The sequence below is a fragment of the Anas acuta genome, chromosome 5, assembly GCF_963932015.1.
Source record: "Anas acuta chromosome 5, bAnaAcu1.1, whole genome shotgun sequence".
NCBI classification, from domain to species: Eukaryota; Metazoa; Chordata; class Aves; order Anseriformes; family Anatidae; genus Anas; species Anas acuta.
Window position 1 is genome coordinate 8,678,971 of NC_088983.1, and position 21,519 is coordinate 8,700,489.

Sequence of the window (21,519 nt, forward strand, 5' to 3'; positions counted from 1 at the left end):
AGCTAGAAGAGCATCTGTACACCTGACTAGGGACTAAAATGATAATATTGAGATCTATGTCACGCTATTAATTGATGCTTTTCTCTGTCCAGATCTGAATTATTGTGGAAATCACCATCCCTGCCTGAACGGTGGAACCTGCATGAATACTGAACCAGATGAATATCGCTGTGCTTGCCCAGATGGTTACTCTGGAAAGAACTGCGAAATTGGTAATTCTGGATGTTGCACGTGTTCTGAAACAGTTTTTATTCAGAGCTATGCTCTAGTCAGCCTGATGGTATTATTTTATGTTCATTGTTGTGCTTTTTGTGGAGTGGAGAGACTGAGGTCTCTTCCAAAAATTAGCTTTATTTCCAAAGGGGGATATGTGAAATACGAGGGTATGCAACTTGTATGCCAACTCTATCTTGTCTTTGTCTGGCTATTCAAAAATAAAAAAGCCCGCTGGAAATGACAAATTCTGCCATGGTCTCTGGATTTAAAAAAGACCCAGAATGTTTCCTTCCCCTTTGCTTCTTCACTTAATCCAAACATGAAATTGATCTGTGGTCTTCTGAACATGGGTTAGAGGTGTATTTTTCTGTCACTTGCCTTCCTGCTACATTTTTCTTGTCTTTTGACTTGCTTGCAAACCTGCATCTTATACAAGTTGCAGACTGAGGGAAGTAGTAGTCATAGGCATTTCAGTTTTAACGATGGTCTGGTGGGGATTTTGGCCAAATTTTTAGCTATCTGAATGTGTTGACTGTCATTTTTCATTAACTGAAACTTCATACTGGATGTCCCGTGTCAAAAGAATTCTGACATTTGGATTAACAATGCAGTTGTTAACCACTGTGGAAATATGCTTGAGCCCTTCTATAGAGTCACCTTGAGCGTAGTCTAAATGAATGGATAAGTGTCTTCCCTGTGTCCACTGCCAAAATGGGAGAACAAATTTAAACACTTCAACTGTACTTCTGATGAAGCCTGCCTTCTTGACTACAATCCAACAGATACTTTGCCAATGTGAAACTGCATCCTGTCTCATGATGCTACAAAGATAGCTCATTGTCTTTTTTCATGCACACCTGCGTGTGTGTTCCATACAAAACCCAACATTTTCATGTGCTGTAGACTGTTCTGATATTTGGAGACTTTTATTTGATTTCTCTGTATTTGATTGGATAAAGGGACAAGTGTGCAATACTGTAACTATCTTTCTAATTTTACTCAAAGGTTTCATGTTTGGAGAAGAATGAAAAATTTTGGGTGGTCTTTTTTTCCACTCACAGTATTCAGTTGGATGTTCTACAGTGACATTTTTCTTGCTGCAATGGATTGTTAAATCCTTTATTTTTTACTTTTAAAATGTGGTATTAGTTTTCTCATGTGAATTTTATTGTTAATTACAAGTGTAGATGGGAAGAACACAATTTTTCTTCCACTTAACCTGTTTGGGTTTTAAATTCACTGAATTTTATTATCAGAAGGTTTTCATGTTTCTCAGGATATAGATCTTATTTGAACTTCTTTAAACTGCTGCGTGATATTTATGATGCTATCAAGATGTAAATTTTGATTCAGCTGGTGGAACACACTGCAAATTTTTGGCTAAGATAGATGAAATACTGTCTTAGCTTGCCCTGAAAGCTGTAGAGAAGAAACTTGGCTCTCTGGATGAGGGGGTGGTGATAAAGTGGGGATACATTTCACAAGTTCTATACTAATTATTAGCAGTAGATTGGATTATGAGTTGTTTTAGGCACTAGTACGTAACAGCCAAGACAAAATAAATTCATTTTGGATTAGATAACACACCTTAAAAAAAAGGCCTTTTAAAAATATAACTACTATAAAAATAAGAAAGTCTCACCTAAAAAAAAGATTGCTTTTCTTTGGCTTACTTGTCTTTTCTCAACTCGATTGATACTTGCTGAAGCTTCTGCAAGTGTTAGGCAGCCCTACATGAAGTAACAGCAGGCAGCATGGCCTACAGAGAGCAAGTAGCTCTCTTCTTTGCTGTTTCCAATGAAGGATATTAGAATGAAGCTAAACAGACCTTTTGATACTTAAACTACTGTTCAGACTTGCATGCAACATACCTGTTTTGTCTCACTGAAGCTTTGAAAAAAAAAAGGTGCTGAAGCACTCTGGAGGTAGAAAGAAGTATGTGGCTGGAAGCAGTAGATTAATGGGGAATTCTCCAGCTGCTTGATATAGAGGTATGGGTAACCTGTCTACCCTTAGGCTTTCTAAGTCTTAAAATATGATGTACCCTCAGTAAAATTGTGTTCAAGTCTCATTCTGTAAATTTGTCTGTCTTTCTGTACGTGGGAGACGAAGGCTCCAAACTTTACTTTTGAAACATGTAAGTTCCCTGTTTGATATTGGAAGAGTATTTAGCAATATTTTTTTCCCTCTCTTCCCAGCGGAGCATGCTTGTGTATCTAATCCCTGCGCTAATGGTGGAATTTGTCATGAAATTTCATCAGGCTTCAAGTGTCACTGCCCGTCAGGGTGGAGTGGACCAACATGTGCTATTGGTGGGTATGCATTTACTGGTGGCTGACTCCTTGGGTTGGAAGGGCTGATGAAGCTTGCTTAGTAATTGTGCTCTGCAGGTATGGAATTTGGCAGTAGCCTTTTGCCTCACCTGGCTTTTAACAGCTGTGCATTGGGAGACTCAGTAAGATTAAAAGTACTGCGTGGCCTGCAGTATTAAAATCAGTATGTATTTGTTGCAGTTTAGAAGTGCAAGTTAGCAAAAGCATTGATAGATCATATTACTGACTTGTAGATTTTTTTAGATGTATGTGAAGAAATGCTGTGTTGCCAAAGGTTCCAGGACAACTTCTAACTGTTTAGCTAGACTAAAGCAAAATAAAATGGATTCGTTTTATGATATGTAAACATGGACAAGAAAGATTCTCATCTCCTTAAAGTAAGATAAGTTCAAGTAAAAAATTAGGTCGGAGCTGTTAGTCTCTTCCCAAGCTTTTGTACACCATCCCCACTCCCCTTGCAAAATAACTTAAACCCAAGTTAAGCCGAATTTTAAACCAAGTAATGGAAGGCATGCTCTGACTTCACAGATATTGATGAATGCGCATCTAACCCTTGTGCTCAAGGAGGGACCTGTATTGATGGTATTAATGCATTTGAGTGTATATGTCCACAACAGTGGATTGGAGCGACGTGTCAACTAGGTAAGTAACTACCTTCTATAGTGAAGGCCACTGAAGAGTATTAAATAATGAGCAGCTCTGTTTCTGATATGATTGCTATTGAAATAAGCACCAAAGATGTTTTTGTTATTGATGTTATTGCTGTTATTGATATCTTAGATCTTCCTTAGGTCTTTAAAAACAAACACAAAAAAAGCAAGTTTCAAGTGAACCTGTAACTATAAAAATCCCAGATTAAGCCTGTTTATAATAGTTCTAGAATGCCCAATAACTTTTCTGTCTCAAAATACAGCATTGGTGATGGTAGCTCCTACTTAATGGTGGCAGAAAGTGCTTATGCCAGCTTATGGAGGCAAGGATGGGATTTGCCCTGACTAACATGTTACCTTTTTGAGTTTTGGCAAAGGGAAAAGTAAGATAACATGCATGTGCTATTATAGATGAGCGTGCATTAAAAACCTAGGGTATGTAAATAGCTTTAGTGCCCTACCAGTGTATTTAAGATGAGCTGCTGATGCTTGGATTGCATGGAAACTGCTTGGTGCTGCGGTAATCTGTTTCTGGGTTTGTTCTTTATTCTCTTCTTTCTTTTATCTTCTTTCACAGATGCTAATGAGTGTGAGGGAAAACCCTGTGTTAATGCTTACTCTTGCAAAAATCTCATTGGTGGATATTACTGTGACTGCATTCCAGGATGGACAGGAGTAAATTGTCATATCAGTTAGTATTTCTTTAGTATTTATGTTGTATGTAGGATGTTTCATTCTCTTTTTAAATGAGGCCTAATAATAATAGTATAGATACTTACACAAGAGGAAAGTAATTGTTGTCTGGATTTTCTTAACTTCTAATGAAGTAAATTGAAAGTACCGTTAGATCTAGAAATGTAACAGGTGTTTTTTAAACGAATCTAAATTTATGTAACTCTAATTGTCTTCCTAGAGCAAGACTACTCACCCCTGATTCTGAATATCATGTTCACTTTTGAATATTTTTTAGCTGAAACTTTAGATATGAGATTAGCTGATACCAGTTGATTTAACTTCTATTACAGAATTCTAAATTCTTTAAAATAAGGCTATCTTAAGATGTCGAGCGTCCTTGCTTTACATTGAAACATTTTTTGAAAATAATTTGTTCTGCTTTTTTATTTTAGACTTCTATTTTAGGGCTTAGTCTTATAAATTCTAATACCTTGCTTATTTTATCCATAGATATTAATGACTGTCATGGACAATGTCAACATGGAGGGACTTGTAAGGTAACTCTTGATTACATACCATGTTGAAAATAAATTTTGTTCTGACTAGTTATTCTGTAGTTCCAACTGTAGATGGGCTAAATGAGGCTGCAAGGTAAGATACGTTGAAAGCTTGCAGACTCTGTCCACAAAATTTTAACAAAATGATTTTTGTGGTGTTAGTGCTGTTCACAAATTCAAATGTAGAAACAACTTGAATTCTTCTGTGTAAGTTTTATCAATAAACAAGTCTTCCCACTTTTTGTTCATTTCTTCTCCTTGTAGGATGAAGTGAATGGTTACCATTGCTTATGCCCTCGTGGTTTCACAGGAAAAAACTGTGAGACAGAAACAAATGAGTGTGAAAGCAATCCGTGCCAAAACGGAGGCCGCTGCAAAGACCTAGTGAATGGGTTCACTTGCCTGTGTGCACAGGGCTTCTCGGGAGTCTTCTGTGAGGTGAGGCCAGTGGTGACACTACTGCAGTAGTCTCCATGGATTGAATTCTTGAAAGAAACGTAACTCCAGGTTTAAATTAGAGTAATGCAAGGCCTAAGGTGTTACTGTGTGATGTAGGTGATACTTGACACTCTCAATAAGCAAATTTGTTCAGTGCTGTCACAGTGCCTATGAAACTTGAAGGTGCAGCTTGATAAACTGTAAATTGGTGCATATAGGTGTTGAATCTCCTAAATGTTTTAAACCTGTAAGTATTCCTTCAGCTTGAAATGCTCTTTGAAATTTTCAAAGCTTCAGGAGCTGTGTCCTCTTGTTACGTTAAACATTTTAGACCTTTGTCCTACTAACTCTGAAGTATATAGCTGATGTACCTTTCAAGTGATCCTATTACTGTTGGCAGGAATAACCACAGGCAGGTGGATACATACGTATTGGCTCTCAGATCTTCCAGTTCCACATCATTGTGGGAATGTGCAGTGCTATTACTCATTAAGTACTCAGATCTTAAATACTGAATGTTGGTGATAACTCCTAATGAAAATACTTAACAATAATGAAGATCTACCTCTTCCTAGGGAGGATGCTAGTTTTTTTCTCAATATGAAATTATATTGCCCAAGTATGTACTTTCTGGCTTTCCTAAATAAGCAAATAAACATAGTTGGAAGACAGCATCCACTGAAAGCATTGTATTAGAAGCTTGTTGGATTTCTTCCAGAATTTTTAATGGAGGACATTGGAGTGATTTCTGCTACGTGCTGAAGAATGTTTATTGTAATGTATTTGTATTGTCTTCCTTTTATTCAAAATTAAAAAGGGTTACAGATACTGACCAGTTTAATAAAACTGGTGTAGTACCTAATAACTCATGCCTTTTCTACGTAAGGATCGTATCTCAAGTGCTCTACTCCTTGCTGGTTCATACCATAATATGTAATTAAAGTTTTAGTAGATCTGCTCAAATAATAGAGGAAGAATTGGCTTCTTGCCGTGTGTGCTGTAGTAAATATCTACCATTGATTCCAGATGCTAAAGTACCAGCTACTGACTTGCATTGGGAAGGGGAAATTTATACTAATGGAAATGTATGATAGTTAGGTCTGAGAAAGATTCTCAGATCTCCTATTTTTATAGTCTGCTTTAAATGTTTTATATGAGTCTGCTAAATAGCTGGCTGAAAATCTCTCTGTGGCAGCTGGAATTGTACATGCTGTGCTGAATTAATGCTTAGACAACTGGGGTTCCTTCTGTTTTATTTAGGTTTGAAATTTTTTAAAACAACTCTGCAGTTGAAAAGAAAAAAAAGAGGTCAAATACGCTATGGGACTTGATCAGACTTCTGTAAGATTGAGAGTTTTCCTTTCTCACAAGATGTGAAGAGGAAAAGACTGACTCGAGGGCAGGAGTGCAGTCTGTAAGAACAGTTTGGGGGAAAGAAACTGATATAACAATATAGCCTCAGTCATCAATGCAGCCTCAAAAGCTAGTTTGGGGTGTGACCAGTGGTGGTCTTCTGTGGCAGTCTAAGATGTAGAAGCAGAATTGTTTTCCTAAAAGGATAAGTCTGTTAAACGTTATGTTATGAACACTGGGATTAGTGTTAGGTTCAAAAAGCAAATTCTAAGAAGTGTTCAAAATGCACCTTGCATTTCTGTGTGCAAATCAGCATGCTAGATATTATTTGTAAGGATAAGGCCCTGGCCAACTTAGCTACTCCCACCTCCTGTGCAAAAAGCCTCTTGTTAGACTATCTCCAGAGGTTTCTTCAAAGTTGTGTGGTTCAATAACAAATTATGTGTGTTAGTTAAGGTGGGAGGAGAACTGAATTGCTCTAGAGAATACATTTTTGGAAGGTGCTGTGCATTTTAAGTGTCTTGTAGAGGCAAGTTAAGTGAGCTGCTATCTAACTTGAGTTACAGCACATAGCATGTGGGTGTGAAGGGCAGAGAAATGATGGATAATGATCTAGAGTAGTCACACTGCGATCTCTTAATGACACATTCTTTGCTAAGTTATTGTGAATATGCTTATTCAGCCTCGTGCAAAGGGATATCTTTAATTGGAGAATCAGAAGCCCTTTGTAAAAGCCCTTCATTAAAGTTGAAAAAAAAAAACAACAAACTGAAGTTTCCTTCTGTATATGCAGTGTAGAAAATCCATAAATGTTAAAACTTGAGGTTCTCTGTAAATTAGCTTCATCTGTCTCCAGCAACATACATAAAGCTGTTTATTTCTGGGAAACGAAGCTGCTGCTGCTAACTGGTCTCTCTTACAGATGGATATTGACTTCTGTGAACCTAACCCTTGCCAGAATGGGGCTAAATGCTATGATCTGGGAGGAGATTATTATTGTGCCTGCCCTGATGACTATGATGGAAAGAATTGTTCTCATCTCAAGGACCACTGCAAGAACAATTCTTGTAAAGGTACCTGCTTCTGTCCAGAAATTTGCCGTAATGGTGGTACATAGAAAAGTATTTTTGAGAATAGCAGAATTATTTTATTGTACGTGGACCTGGTGAAATAGTGAGAAGAAAGTGCTTGTAACAGTGCTCGCTTATAAAGCAGTAGAGAAGTAACATAACTGTTTTTAAAAGTTAACTGGTCTTAAGGTCTTAATTTTTGGATAACTTAAAGTGATGCAGATTCTTATGGTCTGATGGTGTACTTCTCTTTCTTAGTAATAGACAGCTGCACGATAGAAGTCTTCACTAATACTACCCAAGAAGGAATCCGTTTCATTTCATCTAATGTTTGTGGGCCTCATGGACGGTGTATTAGTCAGCCAGGAGGGAATTTTACCTGTGCCTGTGAAAGAGGTTTTACTGGAATATACTGTCATGAAAGTAAGTGGGAGTTTCTTTTAAAAGATATGTTTTTGATCTAAACCTCCTTAAAGTTTGTTTTTGCTTTGAAGCTCTACAACATAAAGTAAAACGTGAGGATTTTAAGAGTTGCAGAGTGTTGTTTCCAGTGTATTGCTTCAAGTCCAATCTCTTCTGGTAAAAAACTGTCTTTTGTAGTGGTTCGTGCTTTCCTCTGTGAATGAAAACTGATCTTAATCCAGTTTCAATGCAAACGTGTCTGTACCTACTACTTAAGTATTTTTGAATGTTTTTTTTCCAGGGGGAACTTAATGCTCCAGTTTGTCTTGATACATGTGAGAGAGAGAACACATGTAGAATTTTTACCAGGCTTGAAAACAGATGCTATGAGCTGTTCTTGTGCATGTAAAAATGGAGAATAGCGTGTTTTTCTTAGAAAATGCCTAGCAATCACTCAACCTAGTTTGCTTTTGCGTATGAAGAAAGTCTTGAGCAATAATTGTTGACTCTTTGTCATAGACATCAATGATTGTCTTGGGAAACCTTGCAAGAATGGTGGGACGTGCATCGATGAAGTTGATTCATTTAGGTGTTTCTGCTCAAGTGGCTGGGAAGGAGAGTTGTGTGACACAAGTGAGTACTGCTACGCATTTCCCTGTTAAATACTACAGTTTTGTTGTAACAATTAGTAACATTTAGGATATAGCTAATCCTGCAGTAGTTTCTCTGTTCTATGGTAACAGCCTACTCAGTGTTGTTTGATGAAGTTTTTTTAAGATTTTATAGCAGCAGCTCTAAAAGATTCTGTTCTTTTGATGTAACCATAATCTGATGCTTTGGTTATAGCATGGGACATACCTCAGAAGAACTTCTTTTTTTCTCCTGAGGAGAAGCAAAAGTGAATAGAGAACATGCTAAAAAGACTCCTTCTTTTTAGTGCTATAAGCATATTTGCCTCTTAGTGTACTTAACGTACATAAGTCTGTCCTTTATCAAATCAATTAATATGCATCAGTTTCCAAACTTGGAAAGCTTCTTATCTTTAAACCTGTGCAAGTTATAACATGCTTCCACCTTACTGAAGGAATCACAAATTTAACATTCTAGTCCTTTGGTAAGAAAAGAACTGCTGAAGTCTGAAGTTTTACTTGATGAATATTGCAACCTAAGTGTTTTGTATTCTGGGCTCAGTGGGAGCAGGCCTTTACTCTTGTTACCTTGGTTGAGACTTCTTGGGCTTTGGTTAATGAAGTGTACTAGATCAAGTTTATGGTTGTTAACTCAGAGCAAACTGCAGCTGATTATTTATTAAATGTGATATCTACTCTGAATGAAGTTCCTTCTAAAACATGAGGACAAGGATTTGGTGAGACTTACTACAGGACGTCTGTCAATTCAGATGTGAAATAAAGGCTGAGAAGCTTTTGATAGCTATCACTTTTCAAGAATTTGTGTGGTTTAGTTGAAGGTTGTTTTGGAATAATTGTTTTAAGTATTTAAACTTGTCTTGAGTAGAAAGCATTCTCTCTAGAACTTCTGTATATTAGTGTGTATATACATGTACACATGGAGGAGAAGCGAGCCTTGTCTTGTGGATGGCCTGAGTTAGGGCTTCTTTTCAGGACATTGTGGTTTCTACTATTAAGTTGCATAGTAGAAAGTTCTAAAGTTCAAAATGCAGACATTTGCTGGAAAAAGAAACTATGGTGGCTCTCTGCTTAGTCATACAGCTGATTTCAAAAAGATACTTTTGTCTGAAGTTGTCAACATGTTTTGTAATTCATGTTTATTAAAAATAGATTTTCCTTGCTTATATAAAGATAACTGCTTAACAATTAGGAATGCTGTTTTCATAAATACTATGCAGCTTATTTCCTTTATAAAGAAACATGTTGTGTTCTTTCTCATGGCCCTGGCTAGGCTAGATCAGCTAATTTGAATAACTCTTTCTAGATTTCAATGACTGTTCTCCTAACCCATGTCATAACGGTGGCCGATGCATTGATTTGGTAAATGACTTCTATTGTGAATGTAAGAATGACTGGAAAGGCAAAACTTGCCATTCACGTAAGTGTTCTTTTCTTTGATCTTTAGTTTTCTTTCTTTGCATGAGATTAGAGTTCCTGAAACTTAAAACAATCTCAGTGAAATAAGTCATATTTTCATTACCTCTTCCAGTTTCCCAGCAACAAAATAGAATTTTTAAAGAACCTACTCTTTCACAAACTGTAGTGGAATAGTCTTAAGAGAAGCCCTTAGATTCCACTATTTTTGGCTTGCTTACTCTAATATAGCAAGTAGAACTATGCATTTCTAGTACTGTTGCATTTAAATGTAAAGTCTCTCTTAAAGTAAACTTGTGAGTAAAAAATACCTGGCCTTCTGATTTCCATTAGCCTGGACTTGATTATTTTTAATTGCTTTTATTGTAAACATGTAGGTGAGTACCAATGTGATGCAAATACTTGTAGCAATGGTGGAACGTGCTATGACGATGGAGATACATTCCGCTGTTCGTGTCCTCCAGAATGGATTGGAAGCACTTGCAACATTGGTAAGCTCTAAATTGTCTATGGACAAAGGCAGAAGCAGAGAAGGACTTAAATAATACTTAATCATTTAGTAAATGAGGAAAGCTATATTCTAGTTGACTGTCAATGCCTTTCCAGTTGGATCGTGACTGAGTTCAGGGTAGTTTCTTCCCTTTTCTAGAAAAATGTCTAGTCATAAGCACCAACCAATGTTCACATCCTGTGCAGGCTGTGTATCCCAGCTGATGTGGGATACTACCAGAGTAGGAATTCAGCAGTGTTTGAGGAATACTTACCTTACATGGGGGAAAAAATAGATAATTTATCTTGATTCAATTAAGCATTTGATTTGTGATCATGAAGGTAGGTGAGAGATGACTGTGCATGTGGCTCTTCTTAGAATCTTTTCACTTTCTTGTAAGTCTTGCAATGCTGACATAAGTGCTATTCAGGTTAGTGATCTTGATATATCCAGATGACATATATATTTGTTGTGCTAAATAGATACCTTTTCTGTTTTCAAAGCTAAAAACAGCAGTTGTATTCCAAACCCTTGTATGAATGGTGGAACATGTGTTGGCAGCGGAGACTCCTTTTCTTGCATCTGCAAAGAAGGATGGGAAGGACGTACATGCACACAGAGTAAGGTTTTTTCTTCGTTGCTCTGTGATACTCAGAGTGTCTAGCAGAGTTGTTAACTGAAACAAAGCAAGTTTATTGTGTTTAGCTGCCAAAATATCTGAATCACTCACAGTAAATATGATGCTTGACTAATGAATGAAGAACTTGCCGTGTTTCTTTTTGCCACTATTCTCTGCCAAAATATGATATCCAGCCACTTAGAGAAAAATAATCTTTGGGATCAAGTATCTCTGGGATTGTTTTGCTCTGTATATTTAATAATGAAAAGTATCTGGAAAGTAAGGTGGTGGTGCATATTCCATCATATACAGCTACTTTCTTTGAGGATAGTTATTAATTGCTTTGACTTGTCAACACAATGAATTAGTTAGGTGGAACAAAGCTTGCAGCTCTTCTTTTTTGTTTCAAGGCATAACAGAAATCTACATCTGAGATCTGTTTTTACTTTAAGTTTACCCTGAAATTATTGTCGTACTGATGTATGCCCTAATGAGCTGTTTTAAAGGTTACAGTACCAGTGTAAATGCTAACAAATAATTCAGAATTATTTATAATGTGAAAGATTTGCTTAAGAAATCTGACTGTTGTATACATATGTATGAATTGCTAAAGTAATAGGAATCCTTTAAAAAGCTTTTAGAGGCTGTTTGAGCTAGGAACTACTACTGCAATAAATACCGTGTGTTATTCCTGTTATGTTGCCATCATTCTACTTACCAGTCCATGGTGTTGAATATGCAGAAATTGTAAGACCTTATGACTAATTTCAGAAAATGTAAGGTATTTCTTAAGTCTCTTAGGTCTAATTGAACTTTTTTTTGCAAGTGTGTATGTAGAAGGAATCTTTTTGAACTTTTTGCTTTCGTTGTCTTCTAAATTTTAATATTGTATGCTAGAAAATGTCAGTTATTTTAGTCTGATGTTAGTCTATTTTCTTTTTTATAGATACCAATGACTGCAACCCTCATCCATGGTAAGTATGAGAATTACAATTCTTTACCTATTGTGAAAATAAGACAGCACAGTAATATGGATTTCTATTCTAGATTAGAACAAATTCTGCCCTAAAATAATTGAAGCCAGCCTTTGTAAGTCTTAAAACAGTTCTTAGTGTTGTGCCTTATCTATTTCTTCACAGCAGCAAAGACCACAGAATGATCTTGAGCTGATTCATATATGAACAAAGTATTTCAGAGTGTAGTTCTCATGCCAGAACTGACTGGTGACTTACTATAGTGTGAAATGAATCAGACTTGATAACATCTCAAGTATCTACAACTGAGTTTTAGAATAAGAATTGAAAAATAATCAAAACTTGTTAATCTACAGCAAATAGTTTTAGACAAATATAAAAAAAACCTACGGTTAGATCAAATACTCTGTATAAATGAGTTTTTAAAATACTAATTTTTGGGGGGAGATATATTAGGAGTGTTAAACATAGAAGTTTGTTTATGGCTTAAGAGGAAAAATACTGACACGTGGATTAAGCAAACTATCTACCTTATCTTTCCCTGTTGTCAACCTCTGATGCATTCAGTAGGGGTTATTGCATTTCAAATAAATTCCAGAGGTTCTGGCTCTGTATTAGCTTTTTAGGGTTGCTTTATCTCCTTGAGATCTGTTGATGTTCTTCCCCATGCATGTTTTTGTAGATGTTTTTGGTTCAACAGGTAACTTACAAAGCAGTTTTATCTAACAGTATGCTTTTTCAAATGATGAAATAGGTTGTTCCCCTGAACAGCAGCAGCAGGTTTAATTAACAAAGCTTTAATTAGAGACCACTGAAACAATAGCTTGAGCCTAGACTAGTATTATGAATTAGGGACTTTGTAATTCTTTGAATAGTGAGAAAGTCCCATGAATAGAGACGATAGAAATTTGCATTTGAACAGGCAATGTGAGGAACCTATGTTTTTCATTCATCTTTAGACTTGTGAATGTAACCTGAGAACAACTGGTGTAATTATATGTTTATTTTTTACAGTTACAACGGAGGTATCTGTGTCGATGGTGTGAATTGGTTTCGATGTGAATGCGCACCTGGATTTGCTGGTCCTGACTGCAGAATTAGTAAGTAAAGTACCTATATGAATAATGACCTAAAAGGTTGCACCATTCCAGCACACAAATCAGAAGAACCCTTAAATCCTTTTTGCATTAGGTCAGCTGAATTCCAAATAAAGAAGCCAACTGGGTCAGTCAGGCACTAGTACTCACCTTGCAAACAATGGCATTTCCTGTTCCTTTCTTTATTTCATTAAATGCAACTGAAGTGACTTGGCTTAAATTGTACTTTGCCGCTGCTTTTTGTCAGGCATTTCTGAAGGGTCTGGAGTGGTTTATAGGAGTTTATTATCATTTAGTATTTTTCTTGATAAGCAATTCATCATTAAAGATAACGCATTAAGTGTACCATTTAACATTAGAAACTAAAAAAATAGAAACTAAAATCCACTGGGATATCTCAAATGAAAACAAAATAGGAGGAGCACATGAATACAGGTAGTGGAGCACAGCATTTTGCAAGTAATACGGTAAAGGCTCTTTCAAAGCTATAAAACTAACCTGTTACATGGCAATTTTCACTAGAGGCTGAAAAAAAGGAGGAAACAAAGGACCTGAAGACTGCATTTAAATGTTGTGGAGGAGTTTGTATGTCTTTTTGTGTTTTTAATTAAATACTTCTGAATACTACTAGTTTGATCTAAATATATTTACTCTTACATAATTTTACCTTGGGTAAATCAGACTTTGAGGCTATTAGGCTTTGGCCTGCCACTGCAGTAGTAGGTTGTTCTTTTAGGTAGAGATTCCATTCTCATTCTTGCAGATAGTAAATGAGCTGACACTTCTAGTCAGAAGTTGATTGTAGCACTTATGGCAGTAGATTTGAGTTAGTAATTTCTGGATGTAGAACCACAGAGGGCAGATAATTATGTATGTGTAATTACATGCAGACACTCAGGGATGTTGAACTCTCCTTCTCCAGATGTGAAATGCAGAGAGGACTACTTGTAGTCAAAGACAAATGCTGTGTATTTGTAATGGGGTTGCTGACTATTTTTTCCTTGTTTAGAAAGCTGTAAACAAAGGAAGTAGCTGTAACAAACGCCTATTATGGGATGCTGATAACAGTAAGAATTAACAGCCATTTAGATGGTCTTTAACATAGCTTGAATAGAGGAGGAAGGAGTAATCAAACTCTGTAGTTTAGATGCTTCTGAATTTTGCTGGTACTTTGTCATGGAGTGGTTCTGAAGGGAGCTAGAATAGAACCAAAAGCTCTTTGGCTCATGTTCATTTGTTTGTTGTTTGTTTCTGTTGCCTATACAGGTAACAGAAAGCAATTGTGGTGTTAATAATGAGACTAACTCTAGTCCTGTAAACACAGAAGATGAACTGATAGTCTGTATCAACTAAGAATTGGTGTTTAAATAGTTTTTCTGTGGGATTGGAGTGGGGTTTCAAGAGGGGGTTAGGCGTTGGAACTAGCTGTCCAGGGAAGCGGTGAAGTCACCTTCCATGGAGATACTTGAAACACGTGGGCATGATGCTTAGAGATGTGGTTTAGTGGTGGACTTGTAGTGTTAGTTGATGGTTGGACTTGATGGTTGGGTGTTTTCCAACCTAAATGAATCTATTAAACCTTTGATATATGTCTTGGGAGAGAACAGTTAAGGTCAAAAATGAAGCAGCTGGCTGTAGCTTGCAAATTGGCAGGTTGTTCTTTTACTTCTATTGGTAGGCTTTTGCATAAATTAGTGTTATTCACTTATCCAGGATGACAAATACTTTGTGCATCTGGATGGGCAGTGCTTCTTGCTTCACAAGTCCTAGGAGAAGTGGCTGAGGGATCTGAGGGTATTTCTCCTAGAGAAAAGGAGTTGGGGGAGGGTGCAAATTGTGCTATGCACTTACTTAAAGAAGGCAATAGCAAGGTGGGGGTCGGGCTCTTCTCCCAAGCATCAAGTGATGAGATTAGGGGAAGTGGCCTCAAATTGTGTCGGGGGAGGTTAGATTTGGATATTAGACAAATTCCTTTACTGAAAGGGTTGTGCAGTGTTGGAACATGCTGCCCAAGGAAACGGTTGAGTCACCATCCCTGGAGATCTTCAAGAAATGTGTAGGCTTAGGACTTAGCAGCATGATTTAGTAGTGGACTTCAGTACTAGATTAAAAGTTGGGTTAGATGATCTTAAAGGTCTTTTCCAACCTGCGTAATTCTATGATTCTGCCTTTTTTCATTAGATTTCTATAAGTCTGTGAATCTTTGAAGGTTGTTTGAGATGCTGTTGTGCTAAGTAGCTGTGTGCTAAATGAATCTACTTGCTATTTCATAGTTATTGGGAAGTTGTATCAAATGTCTGTAACAAACTATATTTTTCCTCTTCATGGTAGATTGTATTGCTGTAAGAAACTCCTTTGTAATTTTTTGGGGGGACACTGTTGAACCAATTTATTGTTTGTTTCTTGCACTATGATAATCTGAAAGCATGTGATTTTCTATGAAGTCTAAATGGCAGACACTAGGACTACAGTCCCACATCCTGTTCTGACATTAGCTGTGTGTGAAGAAGACATTAGCACCTACAGCTGTCCAACACCTCTGCTCTGTAAGATGAGTCAGCATAAGATTGCTGTTTTGATTACCAAAGTTTCAATTAGGATGGAATTATAAGAATAATTCCAATTAAGATGATTAATTCTGAAGCCAAACTCTTGCATGTTAGAAAAGCAGGTATTGTCAGATTACATCCCAGTAAATGTTTGATTACAATGCTTTATGTTCTCGCTGTTGAGTTTTCCTATTTTCTCTCTAGATATTGATGAATGCCAGTCTTCCCCTTGTGGATATGGTGCCACTTGTATAGATGAAATCAATGGATACCGATGCACTTGTCCCCCTGGAAGAGTTGGTCCTAGGTGCCAAGAAGGTATTTCTATATCTACTTATCGACCTCTGCCCCCAAAAAACAATTGGGTACAATTTACAATTGTAGTTAGCATAGAGTTTATATGCAATGGTCTGAATAAGCAGCAAGTTTTTCTTATTATTTAGATATTTGTAGTTTCAGTAACTGAGTTAAGTGCCTGTTTCTTTCTGTAGTGATTGGAATTGGAAAGCCTTGCTGGCTTAAAGGAATGACGTTTCCTCATGGCAGTAGGTGGGATCAAGAATGCAACAACTGTCACTGCTTGGATGGCCGTATTGACTGCACCAAGGTAGTTATTTTAACCTGCTTTCTTAAATCCTTCTGGCTGAAACATACTTCACATACAAGTTAGTATTTCTTCATGCACAAATTAGTCTCTCTTTTCCATCAAGACTCTTGCATAGCACACCTACAGAATGTCCTTTCCTGTGTGCAAGGACTTCCTGTAAAAACACCTACGGGATTGGCTTTATAATGATAAGCTATTGTCCTACCCTCTACCTGCTAGAACAAGCTCTTTAGAAGCAGACAGGCACTTTTTTTTTTTTTCAGAAAAGTAAATATGAATGGGAATGGAATAATGATCCTTGAAATGATTTTAGAAAAAAAATAATCTCTGCCAAAGCCTTGCAAACATGGTATTAGACTTATTCCGAGAAACCTTAATTCCAAGGTAAAGGATGTGGAGGAAGAAAAACAGTTTCTTCAGTGGGCAATCTTTGTCTTTGTGTTGTCCTTCAGTAGACTTATGAAATTGACTAATTGTAATCTTTGTATATTTATTATGGACTATATGTTTGTGGTTGTGACTTAGAAGCCATATGACTAGTCTAAATTCAAATAGAACACATTAGTGTATGTGCTGCAGACCTTTCAGCCATGCTGTGATATCTCAGTGGATTTGTGGTGCCTGTGCAGCTTTACATCACAGTTGGAGAAAAACAAGATCAGTGCTGCTTACAAGTTGTAAGGCTAGGTGGGTGGTTTGAGATGAGCGCTAATAGTACTTACGACACTGCCTCACCTGGCAGTCTCCCAGATGTTTCATTGGAAGCACCAGTTTAAAAGCCTGGATCTTGCTGATCTGTTCAGCCTTCATGGTTTTTTTATTAGGTAGGTATGCCCTGTAGGCTAGGAAATAACTGTATCTTGCATGTAATAATTTAAAAATACTATTTTTAGTCTTTATGGTGTTGTGAGTTTGAAGTTTGAGATGCCTTCAAAGGGGAACAGTACGTGATGGCAACTACAACTGCAGAAATATGCTTCCTGTTGTGGAGGGAGACTTAAGGATGCGTATAGGGTGGCAGCACACAGCTTTGAGGCAAACAAATGGTGCAGTGATTACAAGTTACTCATATTGTTTGGTTCTTTCATGTGTAGTGGAATGAATGTTTTCTTGCTGTTCATGGTGCTTTAAGAAATCCATACATAAATAAATAGCTGTATAGCATTTTATATGCTTCACAAAGGTGCATCATAAAGTGGAGTGGTGTTTAGAAGCTTGCTATCCCTCAGTAAGTTGGGGGTGCTGGCATACTATTTTCTTGGAAGAGTGGTCGAAATATCAGTGGTTATTACTGATCTGTCATTCCTTAATGTCTTCAGCATTCTGTAGCAAGGATCTTAGTATAAAAATTGAAGGGAAATGAAACCTTGGGGAGGTTTTTATTTCTAGAATATAAAAGAAGCCTAGATGACTAGCTTAAAAAAAGTCTGAACTTCCATATGGTTTGAAATCATGTGGGATTAATCTGGAAGCCCCTCAGTATCACCAGTATCTTGGGTAATCTTTGCTCAGTTTACTCTTTAGCCAATACAAAACATCCACTCTTCCTGGAAGAGCAACTCCATCTTCTACTAAGACTAGCAGTATTGAAATAAGTACTTTGCAATTAGTAGTAGATCGTGACCATCTTAGTGAATAGCTTATTTGATTTTGATGCATAAGACCAATTAACTGTAACAGTACTTTTTTTGTTCTGAATTTCTAGGTGTGGTGTGGGAAAAAACCTTGTCTGTTACACAAACACTGGGATAATTCAAATACCCAGTGTCCCATGGGTCAAGAATGCCAGGAGAAGTATATGAAATGTTTTCAGCCACCATGTACTGACTGGGGAGAATGCAGTGCCTCTGAACCTCTGCCTGCCAATATCAAGTGTCTACCTAATTCAGGATACTTGGACAATGACTGTGCTAGGATTACTTTAATTTTTAATGGAAACAAAGTCCCCCAGGTGAGAATAATTATTAATCAAGTATGGGAATATGTTTTATACATTTCTATATTTAATATATCTTCTGTGTTGGGGAATAGAAGATTAATATTAATAACACAACTCCTTGCTGTCATCAACTTGCAAATTTTATTCTTAGACTTCAGTTATAAATTTTTGCTTTGCCTAAAGGGCAAGGTAAAGTTAGGGTTTTTACTGAATATATATATATTTTAATTTCAAAGAAATAAATTACTTCTTACAGTACAAGCTGGGTTTAGACTCTACTAGGATAGTCATGTAAGCTCAGCTTCTTGCCCTTCATTCAAAAACTGTTCCTCACTTTTCTGCCATTTCTTGCCTGCCTTATTTGTCCCCTTCATCAGGTCTCAGTAACCGCAGAAACTGTGGAGGTGTTTATTTTGTGCTAAAGTCATGTGATCTCCATTGCTTCTAACAGGGCACTACAACTGAAAATATCTGTTCTGAAATTCGATATTTACCAGCTACTAGGACTGTTTCTAGGGACAGAACTTTGATAATATTATGTGATCTGTCATACTCCACAGAGAATGCAGTGGAAGTTGCTATTGTAAGTATGAGATGTGTGTGTGTATATGTTGTCATTAGTTTGAGCAGGGGAAGAGGTTGTTTAAGCTTGTTTCACTTCAATACAGATGTTGCAATCTGTGGCCTAGGCTGACTGTACTGTGATTTTGTGATCTCATGGAATTTCCTATACTGCTAGATATCTGGATTACAAGCTTCATTAATGACAGAAGGTGACCACAATCTGCTGATAAAGTCATTCTGAGGACTAATTCAGCCTAAATTGGTGAACAGGTGCCTACCTGCTCTATCAAATCTTGGGCTTTTGACCTTTGCAGTGGGGGGATAGTTGCAGGTGGTTGGATTTGGTCTTTGCAGTGTAAAGAAGTTGGTACTTGCCATCTAGTATGACTGCTTCAGGATGTTCACTAAGCATAAGTGTTAAGTTGAAGAAGATGCAAGTTAAGTAGGTGAGAGTGATTGTTGCCATACTGAGCTAAAGATGTGCTTTGAAGGCATTTATAGCTCAGTCACTCGATGCTTCTCTATTGAGTAGTTTCCAAATAAAGAATTAATTTTCATATTAAAGTGTTTGTCAAGGCAGAAGCTGGACTGTCTCTGCCAGTATTGTAAAGAACATGCTGAGCCATGATGCAAGAAGTAAACTGTATGGTATAAATAGAGCAGACTGTTATTAGTCCAGGCTTCTATCTAGATAATCCACACGTCTTGAAGTGCTTCAAACTATAACTAAGTTTAGCTCAGCGGTGTAAGTGACATGGAAGTCAGCTGCATTTTGAGATATGCTGGATTAGCAAGTAGGCATGTTACCAACCAAGCCTGACACTGCATCTGCAGTTCAAATAAAGATATTCATGATATTGCTACAGAATACTTAAAGGTTTCTAACTTCTGTCTGGTAAACTCAAGCCACAGAACTCAAATAAGATAGAGTTAAATTTAAAAATTGCAATGTTTTGCCTAGGTGACTGCAGTAATTGTTTTTTCACCTTCCCTGCCTTTTAGTCTTTTGTCCCACATCGAGATGAACAAGATAATAGTCTCATACAGAATGCTGCTAATACAATAGTAAATGCCATCACCAAGCGGCAGAACAGCACTGTTATGTTGGCAGTAACTGAAGTTAAAGTAGAGACCATAGTTGTTGGGAATTCATCATCAGGTAAGGTTCCCAATGCACCCATCCTGTGTGTGTTCAAGTGTTTTCTATTCCCTGCTGTCAGTGTCTTGTCTCTCTGTGGGAAAATGGTAGACCAGGTTGTTTCTTCAATTGCTATTGCTAACTGAAGAGGAAAGTGGCTTTAAGATCAAGAGTCTGTGCTTGTGTGCTAGGTTAAACTTGATACCATGTTATGGATTATGTCCCTACCTGCTATTGCCACTATTTCTAACCCCATTTTCTATCCTAAGCATACCTTCCACCAGATCAGGAGTACTTGTTTTCATATCCTTTCTGATTTTCCCACATTAACCTTAACCAAACCTCAGACCTTGGTGCTGCTGCACTATAGAAACTGAAGATGTGAGGTACTGAAAACATGGGAACAGGGGTGGATATAGTGTGATACCAAGTCTCTTCTGAAGTGCTTATGTATTACCTTAGCAGGAGTTAGATGTCTAGGATCTTTCAGTACTTGACAATGGTAATACAAAACTTTGTTCTCCTTCATGTTTATCAGTAGTGCACAGCTGGTTTAAACTGTAACATACATTCCCCTTAACAAGGGTATGGTGTGATTGGAGATACCTTCATCTCTCAGTATTGTCTGTCCAAGAGATGTGCCAAAATGAACAGCTGAAGTTCTGTGTGTCTGTGTTCCTTGTCGTTTTCCTGTCTGGGGGAGGCAGGAGAAGGTTTTCTGAAGGACCCCTGGTGGGCTGCAGTTTGATTAAAGAGCTTCAGAGTGGAACTCTTACAAATGTTGGAGACCCTCCCAACTTTCTTAGACCTCCCCAGATAATCTTCTGGAAGATCTTCCAACCATAGTCAAAACAATGAGTAAATTGCCTGGTTCCATTTCCTTTATGTTTTCCCTTTAGGGGAATGCCTTTCATCTGTTAAAGCCTTGGCAAATGTAGTATTTCCTTAGCTCTTCTGAAGAAGGCTACTAGCTTTGTTTTTGTCGTGAACAGGAATGTTATAGATGATAACTGAGCTGTGATTCTGAAATACTTCAGCTTCTCTGTTCTGATTGTGCATTAAATTCTGGGGAAAGAGTTGGGATTACTTTTACTTCTGCATCAATGAAATCCAAAGATTCTCTGAGAAAGCGCGAAGTCTTTGACTTTATTCTCAAGCACTAGCTGTAAGATGTTTCTAGACTCATTTCACTGTGGATGCTCAATATTGACCAGTGGTCCCCTGTTCTTTAACTGGACTCATGAAGAAGTAAACTGTAGCCTGGTCTCTCATGGTCTTTGGTTTGTTTTATTTTTTACCCTTTAATTAGACACCTTTAATTAGGTGTGGCAGGTGTAAACCTACCACAAAACATTGGTGCAAAGCCCTATATCTTTAAGACTGATTTCTGTGGGATGCTCAAGTGTCCAGATGGAGATGATTATTTAAATACTTCATCAATTTCCTCTGGCTTAAAAAAATTAAAAAAAAAAAATCTTCATTTGGATCTTATGGAGACTATTCTTTGCATAAGAATCTTTTTTTTTACTTGAAGCTGGTATGAAGAGCTCCTTTTCTTAAGTTGTTCCCACCACCACATAAGCAGTTTAGACTGCTTGTGGAAAATGGAGAGAGAATAACAGTTATTATTAAGAGCACAGTCTTTCACTAGCATGCTAAACTATGACTTTAAATCTCATGAGGCAAACCCCTTTCCTGTACAAGAAGGAAATGCTTGAGCATGTCAGATCATGCATACCATCATCTTCACACTAGAATATGTTCAGAAGACATTTTAAAGTTGGA

At 37.2% G+C, this 21,519-nt stretch overlaps 1 protein-coding gene across 2 annotated transcripts in view; it reads left to right on the forward strand.

Moving 5' to 3' along the window:
• JAG2 (jagged canonical Notch ligand 2) overlaps positions 1-21,519 on the forward strand; it is a 68,005-nt gene that overhangs the window by 43,103 nt on the left and 3,383 nt on the right. For both annotated transcript variants that reach the window (XM_068682560.1, XM_068682559.1), the window contains exons 7-25: positions 93-212; positions 2,415-2,528; positions 3,078-3,191; positions 3,777-3,890; positions 4,385-4,431; positions 4,696-4,869; positions 7,145-7,295; positions 7,551-7,715; positions 8,214-8,327; positions 9,648-9,761; positions 10,135-10,248; positions 10,751-10,867; positions 11,813-11,840; positions 12,855-12,940; positions 15,691-15,804; positions 15,978-16,093; positions 17,799-18,044; positions 18,484-18,615; positions 19,599-19,755. In XM_068682560.1, the coding sequence (XP_068538661.1) occupies positions 93-212; positions 2,415-2,528; positions 3,078-3,191; positions 3,777-3,890; positions 4,385-4,431; positions 4,696-4,869; positions 7,145-7,295; positions 7,551-7,715; positions 8,214-8,327; positions 9,648-9,761; positions 10,135-10,248; positions 10,751-10,867; positions 11,813-11,840; positions 12,855-12,940; positions 15,691-15,804; positions 15,978-16,093; positions 17,799-18,044; positions 18,484-18,615; positions 19,599-19,755 (2,337 nt within the window). The remainder of the gene's footprint in view (positions 1-92; positions 213-2,414; positions 2,529-3,077; positions 3,192-3,776; positions 3,891-4,384; positions 4,432-4,695; positions 4,870-7,144; positions 7,296-7,550; positions 7,716-8,213; positions 8,328-9,647; positions 9,762-10,134; positions 10,249-10,750; positions 10,868-11,812; positions 11,841-12,854; positions 12,941-15,690; positions 15,805-15,977; positions 16,094-17,798; positions 18,045-18,483; positions 18,616-19,598; positions 19,756-21,519) is intronic.